Source organism: Diaporthe citri (genome assembly GCF_014595645.1).
Source record: "Diaporthe citri strain NFHF-8-4 chromosome Unknown scaffold_1, whole genome shotgun sequence".
In the NCBI taxonomy this organism is placed as follows: domain Eukaryota; kingdom Fungi; phylum Ascomycota; class Sordariomycetes; order Diaporthales; family Diaporthaceae; genus Diaporthe; species Diaporthe citri.
In genome coordinates this window covers 8,190,643-8,199,974 of record NW_025064846.1, presented here as the reverse complement: position 1 = coordinate 8,199,974, position 9,332 = coordinate 8,190,643, and the positions used below count along the sequence as shown (strand labels likewise).

Below are 9,332 nucleotides of genomic sequence, written 5' to 3'. Positions count from 1 at the left end.
CAGAAGGGATACTGCTTCAAGCACCGCTTGTTTCGTCTGCCAGCTCTTGACAAGACACTGCCAATACCGTAATACGGTGTCGCCGAATCCCGACTGACGCCCGGCACAAGGTGTGAATTATAAGTCATCCCGTCCTGACCGAGAAGCTATCGGGAGGGAGCAGATGGAAGAACCAATTTCCACCACGGGGGGGTTCTCTGATAATGTAGCTCTTCCTTTTCGAGATGGAGACAGACGATGGCACAACGTTCGGGACTGTCTGTGCGTACTTGGCGGACATGCGGGCCTGTGGACCTGTGTAGCCTCTGCTCACTCATCAACAAGTGATGTCTCCTCGGAGAAGTGCGCCTCGTCCGCGCACACATGAGTCGCCCGCCCTTGTAATCAAGGTGTTCGCTGGCCTGGGGTCCAAACGCCGTTACGTGTATTAAGACGTACAAGACCATCCCGGGGTGGAATTATAACAGTGTACTGCGACTGAAGGTCCTGCGTGACGGGGCAGACAGAGTGGGCGCCCCTCCATCGGAGTGCCGCACGATGACGGCGGTGAGATCTACCGAAGCCGCCCCCTGGTACTTTGTAGTAGTAAGGATGTGGCGACAATCTCAAGGCTGGCAGGACCCTCAAAATCACAGATGGCGGCCAAGACGCTCTAACCGCGCATACCGTAGGCGCTGGCGACGCTTCATGGCCTCATCAGTCTCCTCCGTAGTAGGTGCTCCAGTCGGTCGGCCTTCTACACACTATTCCCAACCGTTGAATGCACAGTATGCAGTCACTCAGGGGCGACTGCGCGTCTCGTGTGCGTGACCATGTCTCATCTCGTCCGCTCGCGATCCGTCTCTCGGCCGCTTCTACCTTGGGTCCCCTTGCTTGTCGCACAGAAATTGGCTTTTCCTGCTCCTTCTAGGCGTCTTCTGGAAGGCTTCTGCCAGGTCCGCCTGCAGGTCTCGGAACTGGACTTGGCGCACGTTGTCTGTTGTCGGTTGTCAGTCACCGACAACATTGACCCCTGGCTTGCTGCACGACCTGCTGTAGGCAGCTAGGCCATGCGTCTGTGATTCGCTTCTCGTGGCCTGTCCACCAGCGCGAGACAGGCTTCTACCCAGAAGGGCACCCGTTCTTGTACAGGTACATGCAAGATCGGGAATCGAGTTTGGCTGAAAGTGGGATGTAGCCCCGCCAGGGCTTTTCCAACCAGATCGGGCTCGCGCTCTCGTCACCCACTACGGTCCACAGCCTGCACTTGGTCTAGTAGCGAAGAGCGGGTTCAAAGCAACGGCAGAAGCCGAGGCAATTTCGACACCACGGAATAAATGTGTTGTGCTGTGCTGTTGCTGTCTCACTTCGAGGGCTTCCCACGCGCTAAATCTGGCCGTCGCGATTGCGCACCTTACACTACACCTCCTGTGGTAGGCAGCATCCTCGCTGTGAGAGCCGACGGTTTTCCGTTCTGGGACTGTGCCCCGGTGGCCCAGTTGTTTTGCTGTTCGATCGCTCCCTGCAGGCTGCATCTCATATCTGGTGATCGGCGCATGCATTCCAGTTCTCCATTTCACATCTCCTCAGCTCCATTCAACAAGATGGGTTCGATGAGACGGCCGCAGGCACAAGGGCCTTTTTTAGGGGGGGAGTGGGCATAAGGGCCAGTCCAAGCGGCTAAGTCTGGACTCTGCACAGTGGCCTAGCAGGAAACAGAGTACTGTAGTTCTTGGACGGCGGACAGGAAGACGGTAGATCTCTGGGCTGCAAGAACGTCCCACCGACCACCGCCCGCAGCCCATCGTTTCGGGAATCGAATCTAGGTGGTATTGGAAAATGGATCGTGACTCGGTTGCGTCGGCTGGGACTGCTACTTCTGCCGGCTAGGAATTCTGGCAGGCGCCAGGCAAAGGCCAGGTCTCATTACGTACAGCCTCGGGGCACACATCCAAGTAGAATCCCAGTGTTGGAGGGTAGCTCCGGGAACTCGCCGAGTAGCGCCCTTATGGCCACGTTTTTCCAGAATAGGGGTCCAAACCCATAATGCTGGGATCCAGTGGCTCCAGGGCCCATCCTATAGAGCACCACTGTGTCAGACTGGCTGGGCTGGGCTGGGCTGGCTGGCTGGTGGAAAGGATCTCAGGCTTCTTACAGTACAAGCACAATGGCGATGGCTGGGGCTCCACCGGCATGGTTCTGCCAGGTCTGGCTTGTGATACTACCTAGGTAGTCCAAGTAGACACACACTGAACAAGGGGGGGCTAGGGCCCTCAATACCACTACCGTTGCAGCGGCACAGCGGCTTACTGCGACGCCGTTACAGAACGAGTACGATGCCCGTCCCGCTGCCTGTCACCGCAGTACGTCACCGTTCCGCTCCTCGCGCGGAACGGGCTGGCCCTTGAGTGTTCCTTGTGACTGGTGAGTACAAGGAGGACCGTCAGTCGCATTAGTCAACCTGTTACCGGCCGCTTCCATGTTCCGATGTTGCCACCCAGATCGTGCGGGACGACACGAGGTCTTACCGCGGAGGAATCTACTCTGGGGAAGCCCTGGCGTGCTCAGCAATGTTCCAGGCCACAGGTGGACAGAGGGTCCATGGGCCAAGGCTGCGGACGCTCGGGGCAATCTTTCAATCTTTTGACTCGGACAAGTTTCCGACTGAGGCAAGAGGCAGCCTTGCCGTCCTGCCGTCCCGGCCGTCGCTTGCCGGTCTGGCCGGTCGGTGGCTATGGCAAAAACGGACCGTTTTGCACCAACTGCAGCAGTGCATCTCAGAGCAAACCTGAGCCGCTGGCGACGAAAGATGCGGGTCGACATGATTCGACAGGTTCTGGGGTGTCGCTATCCGCAGGTCCTTGTCGCGTTTTAGTGTAGAGGTTGAGGGGTCTTGGCGGCGGCCTTCGACCCGTGAGGTTGCGTAAGTGTGCAGCTACATGGTACCGACCTTGCCGGCTGGACTCTACATTAGGCCGTCACCAATAACTGCGAGACAATGACTGACCGCCACGATTGGCATAAAGTCACGACGGCGCAGGGTCGGCTTGGGGTGCATCCGGACGTCCTCTGGAAGCAGCCAGCGTCCCAGGTCGCAATGGTTTTGGGCGAAGGTGCGAGTAGTGAACTTTGACATGACTCTACTGAGTTTAAAGAAAGAGAAGAGACCTTGACCAGGGCGGCCGCCAATGTCGTTGGTCGGGGAGGCAGGAGGGTGCAGGTCGGGGCGACAATGAGCGATGGCAGATCGGACGGCAGGGCAATGATGACGGCGTCGACTGGGATAGGCTGAACCATGGCGTCGATCACTGCAGACGTGAGTGCTCAGGCTGTCTGTCGTCTGGACTGCCTGACTTGGGCGAATACTGTAGACAGAGAGACAGAGAGACAGAGAGGACTGGAGAGACTGAATGCAGCGTTCGCCATCCGACGGCTGGCACTCGCAGATCGTCAGAACCTCGGGGCTTCGATGGGGTTATTTCGTCAAGCTGTGGGCCCGTAGGCGATTGGACAGTGCGATGCGAATCGACTAGAGCTCCAGATGTCGTGCTTCAATTCATGCACAGCCAAGGATGCCGTGGTGATCTGGGTACAGAGCAAGTGAAACCAGTGGTACCCTCTCAGCATTCCACAAGGCACAGCAAGGGTATCTGGACTACGCGTACAGCGTACTGCTTGTGCGTTCTCTGTCTGCCGTGATGGTCGCCGTCAGGCTGGGCATCACGGACGGGCGAGCTGGCTGGCAGGCGGGCTGGCTGGCAGGACAGGACAGGTCGAGCGGGATTCCAAGGACGGCTGTCGACACGGCTGACGAGCAGGGAGGACCTTGGACGCGAGTGGTTTTGGCAACTAATGGCAGGACGAACCAGTGGCGGTCATATCCGAGGTCTCTGTGAAGCTGACAGCAGAGAGGCTTGTCCCAGCGAGACCGTCTCGAGGATGCTTTCCGCTTTGGGCACGCGTCTGTCTGTGTCTTGGCGCGCACGTACACTCACGTACGAAGGCAGCGAGGGAGCACATCATGAAGCCGACAGCATCCCATCATCGCCAGCACCACCAGCACCAGCAGCGCCAGCAGCAACAGAAACAGCGTATCAGGGCGGTCGAAACTCTGGCTGGACGCGCCAACCTTGCCCCATCGATTGGACGGTGTGGCTGCATTACTCGTGCCTGTGCCGGGGCAGGTCCCCCCCCCCCAAACCACGGGCGCCCGATCCCAACTCGTCGTACACATGCACGGTCTCATGCATGCACGCATACGCAGCTTGGCCGTTAAGGTCTACTGTGCTGTATATGCGCACTCATTACCTTGGGTGATGGCCTGCATGTACTCATGTACCGTACTGACTGCATTGTGCGTTCCCGGCCGAGCAGGGCGGCCCAGTCACGGGCAGGGTCCGGTTCCTGAGCCCGGGAATGTTAGACTTCATACCCAGGTAGTAGTCTACATAGGTGAAGATGGATGCACCCACACCCTCCGAGTTGGCTTGTGGCTATATAGCCAGGGACAACAACTGGGATCCCGTGAGTTCGTCAGACAGCTCCCAGGGTGTTGCGTCGCGCCGTGAGATCATTGTTGTGGACAGTCCCGCCTCGAGGAGAGGAGATCAGCCCTCTCCGAGAGTGCCTTGTCTGCATCCTCTGCTCTGCTCTGGCTCCTGGCTTCTTGCTGTCGGCTGTTCGCCCCAGGTTGTTTCGTCTGGAGAGAGCGGCACGTAGACGCTGGCAGGGTAGTGCGCGACTGGACGTGCGAGACAGTACTTAGACCACACGCTCTTCCTGCTCGACCGCTCTGACCCTTCCCCAGAACCTGCTAATCATTCTTATTATGATTATTCCTCTTCCTCAAGAGACCGTCTATCTGTCCTGTCACCGTTCCAAAGAGTTCCCCCTTCCTCCCAGGTTTCGTGTACCGGTGCCAGAAGGCAACAGTCAACAAGTCGAACCAAGTCTATCATCTCTCTAAGGCGAGGCCCTGAGATAGAAAACACGCAGACAAACATACACATATACATATATTATTATACGCACATATACATCCATGTACATATCGTCTTACGTCGCACACCACGCACGCATGCCCTCACGCTCGCGCATACACATTGTGCCTGGATTTGTTTATTTGGGCCCCGTCGTACCACCAACATCTCTTCTTTGCTGTCTTGCCACAGCGGCGACTCATACCAGCAACGACCGCTCCCTATCCGATCTGTCCTGGTCTGTTCTGGACTGATCCAATCAGTTTGATTCCTGCCAACCTCAGCCGGACAACCAGACGATACAGAGCCGGAGGCGACTAGGCAGCCAGACGGCTGATCTGTATCCTCCTCGGCCACCCTTTCAGTTGACTCATCAACTCGGGCCGGCTGTTTTCAACATCATCGGCGCGCCGCCTGTCCAGACCGACTTTTGGGCCCAACCCCATTCTTTTTTTTTTTTTTTTTTTGTGTGTGTGTTTCGAAGGCGACCTGCGCCAATTCATAGTCGCAGTCTCTATTCTTCTGGTTTGCTGTCTTGGGTTTTCCCAAACGCAGTTCCCGTCGCCGTCGTCCTCGACGCATCATCGTTGATAGACCCGGGAGTGGGTATTTCTTGGTACCATATCCGATCCGATTCGCGATGCTGAGCACACTGTTTAGTGGCGGCGCTAGCGAAGCCAATACGACTGCGACTTTGAGTGGGAGCGCAAGTACAGGTACAGGCCGCGGTGCCAACCTCGCGAGTGCCGCTGCCGAGGCCCCGCAGGGGCGCACAGGCATCACGTCAAGCCCGACCAGGCCCAAGCTGAACTTGGACGGGGCGTCACCCAACCCTGCTGCTGCCACACGCCCAAACCCCAGTCCCTGTCGGGCCCAGGTCAAGGTTCGGGCTCAGGCTCAGGCCCAGGTTCGTCTTCACCAGGCTCAGGCTCAGACTCATCTCGCCCTGCAGGCCCAGTTCCTGGACTCGCTGCACCAACACCTGCACCCACGGCCGCGACTACGTCTGCGACCTGGACTGCAGGGCCGCCCCCCAGCGATAACAATTTCTCTGGTTATCGTGCATCGTCTAAACTTCCTCCCGCCCCTGCTACTAATCCCACCACCGCCTCATCCACCACCACCTTCGCTGCTACTGCCGCTGCTGCTGCTGTAGTGTTGACTCCCTCTGCGTCTGCGTCCACGTCCGCGACCGCGCCCACATCTTCGTCTGCATCTGCTTCCGCCGCCAACGACGACGACGACGCCGCCGCCGCCGCCTCGTCTGCACCCCATTCGCCCCCCACAAACTGCTTCAATCAACCAGACTGTTTGACCTCTGCTTCGCCCTCCCCTCAGCCTGCTACTCCGAAGTCGCCTTTCCCGAGTCGCGCACACCAATACCCACACCCATCCACGCCCGCCTCCAAGCCGCTTAGTATTTCCAGTGGCTCCTTTGGTCGCGACCACGCCTCCTCGTCGCCTGTCTCACGATCCCGCTCGCAACTGACTGCCAGCCTCCTGGTTGACTCAGCGCCTGTCGTCAGGGTTGCCGACAGCGACGGCGACATCGACCTTCACGACCTCGAATTCGACGACTTTCTCGAGTCTTCCGGGCCCCCCGCGCCTTCCAAGCCATCGCCCGCTGAACCCGCCACCATGACAACCGGTCCTTTCGACTCGGCCATGGGCCGCAGTCGACAGGACTCCTTCGTCGGCGCAAAGCCCATCTCCATGAACATCCAGAACCCCAACCGTGACCAGGGCAGCCGCCCCAGGCGCGAGTCACTCGCCGGGAGCCTCATGGCCGGCAGCCTCATGGGCGGCATGAGCTGGGGAGGCATTTCCGTCGGCAGCTTCATCCGGGACGAGTGAGTTGGCCCATCTGCTTCCCTCCTCCTTCATGCATGCACTGTAAATTTCTTTTGTCCGTCCCGCTTGCACATGGCAATGTCTCATTTAGCGAGACACCGACCGACTTCAGTATCCACCCGACGGCTCCATTCTCCGGGGCTGGGTCTCGAATTTGGACTGACATGACTTGTGCGCCGCGATAGGGTCCTGACCGGCACGTCACCATTCGTTACCTTTGGGCAGTCGCCCTCGCTCCAGTCGACGTCGTACCTCCCCAAGCTTGAACAGAATTTCATGAGAGATTTCAGATGCTGCGACCGAACATGGCCTACCTTGCACGATCTCCTGCAGCACTACGAGGAGAACCACCATGGCAACCCGAGCATGCAGATGAGCAGCCCCCCCGGCGCCAGCTTGAACAAGCAGGGGCTGTTCCCCGTACAGGGCGGCTCGCGCCAGCCCAACAGCCGCCCTATGCAGTCCAACACGTCCATGCCCTCCGGACAGAATGGGCTGTCGGGCATGGGAATGCAGATGCCAGGGCAGATGGGCCAGCAAAACCGGCAGTTTGGTGGCATGTCCGGCACTGGCTTGAACATGGGCGGCATATCCTCCATGATGCAACAGCAGCGGTCCACGCCGGGCACACCCAGCCAGAGCCAAATGTCCATGAACGACGAAATGGATGCCGTCGGCGACATGGAGATGGATGAGATGATGGACGTTGACAACAGTCAAAGCACCATGCAACAGACACGCCAGATGTTTGGCCAGCAACAGAGGCCACAGCTGCACCTGAACAGCTCCGGCCTTGGGGGCTTTGGCCAACAAGGCCTTCGCACGTCTACACCAACGACCCCGGCAGCCGCAGGCTTCGGGTTTCAGAACAACCCGACAGTGTCCTCGGTCAACACGCCAACGCTGGGCACGCAGCCTTTCCGTGGCCAATTCCAGCAAGACACGTCGAACCTCGATACCCCGACCGCCGACTTGATGGACGACGACATGTCCGGCCTGCCAAAGATGAACATGGGTAACCTCAACTTCAACGGACTTGGCGGGCTCAACGGGCTGAACTCGTCGCAGTTCGGCATGAATTTTGGGAATGGGAACGGTAACAACATGAACTTCGGGACCATCTCCGACCCTGGCAAGCAGCTCTTCAGCCCTGGCGGTGGCTCTTTGACTCCGGAGCAGCAGAACATGCAGCAGCAGTTTGCGCAGTTTGGCATCGACGTCAGCACGCTACCCCCAGGGACAGATCCGGCGACCCTGTTGCAACAACTGGCACCCCTGGCCATTCAAGAGGAGCACAAGCCGTTCAAGTGCCCGGTCATTGGATGCGAGAAAGCATACAAGAACCAGAATGGACTCAAGTACCACAAAACCCATGGCCACTCAACGCAGCAATTGCATGAGAACGGCGATGGCACATTCTCGATTGTCAACCCAGAGACCAGCGCCCCCTATCCCGGAACATTGGGCATGGAGAAGGAGAAGCCGTTCAAGTGTGATGTTTGCGGAAAACGCTACAAGAACCTGAACGGGCTGAAATACGTGAGCTTGCCTGTCCCAAACCCGATCCATGTCGTTGACAGAATTCTGACGCGTACCAACAGCACAAGGCCCATTCGCCTCCTTGCGACCCGGATGTGGTGGCGAGACAGCAGAACGCCATGGCCACACTTGCAGCCCTGAGTACCGGTAACCCAATGGCCATGAACATTGCGAACATCGCCAATCTCGGCCACGGCCTTCCCAACATCGGGGAGGAGCAGCCTCAATGAGATGGGGCCGACCACGAGTCGGAAAGCAGCCAGGACGAGCCTGACGAGGGGCCTGTCGCATCTTTGGAGCTTCAGGATCAATCCAACCCCTCGTCGCGCCACAAATGCACCCTGATGGATCCCACCACTGGCGAACCCTGCACTGCGGACTTTTCCAGAGCGGGTCACCTGCGGCGTCATCAAGAAACGATCCATCATATTGCTACCGCTACGTTCCGCTGTGATGTCTGTGACAAGGAACGGGTCTTCAACCGGCTCGACACCTTGCAGAGACATTATCGGCAGGTTCACCCTGGCTTGGAGTCACCTCACGGACGGCGTGCGACCGGCTAAGAAGCCGGCCTTGCTCTCCAGAGATGAGCACGCCCTGATTCCACAAGCACTCGTGTGTCTACCCTTGTCAACCTCATCTCTGGACCTCTAACCCAACCTACTCCTCTCAACCCTCGTCTTATCGATTTCTTTGAAAACCTGGAGAGGCAGTGCATTTCAGCATTCTGGATAGGCGTTGCTTCGATCTAGACTTTCAGGGTTGTTCTCTCCACTATACCCCCAAATACCCGGAGACTTAGACTGCAGATTCTACTATTCACGACCTGGTCTCTTGGTGTTTTTCGACCGTCTCTGGAGTATTCCCGTTCAGGCTTATAATCATTCGATTCCCCACCACAACGGTCCCATGGTTATCCGTCACATTTGGGCAATTGGCTACCCATCACCGCCCGTCCGACCCCGCCGGCCACTTGGATCCAAC

General features: G+C 58.1%; 1 protein-coding gene across 1 annotated transcript; it reads left to right on the top strand.

Moving 5' to 3' along the window:
- Nucleotides 1–5,598: 5,598 nt before the first annotated feature.
- On the top strand, nt 5,599–8,578 carry INS49_002113 (uncharacterized protein; the record flags this gene model as incomplete). The annotated part of the gene is made up of 4 exons (XM_043162927.1): nt 5,599–5,962; nt 6,115–6,808; nt 6,995–8,348; nt 8,411–8,578. The coding sequence occupies 4 exons, from the start codon at nt 5,599–5,601 to the stop codon at nt 8,576–8,578; spliced, it is 2,580 nt and encodes an 859-aa protein (XP_043031433.1).
- Nucleotides 8,579–9,332: the final 754 nt, after the last annotated feature.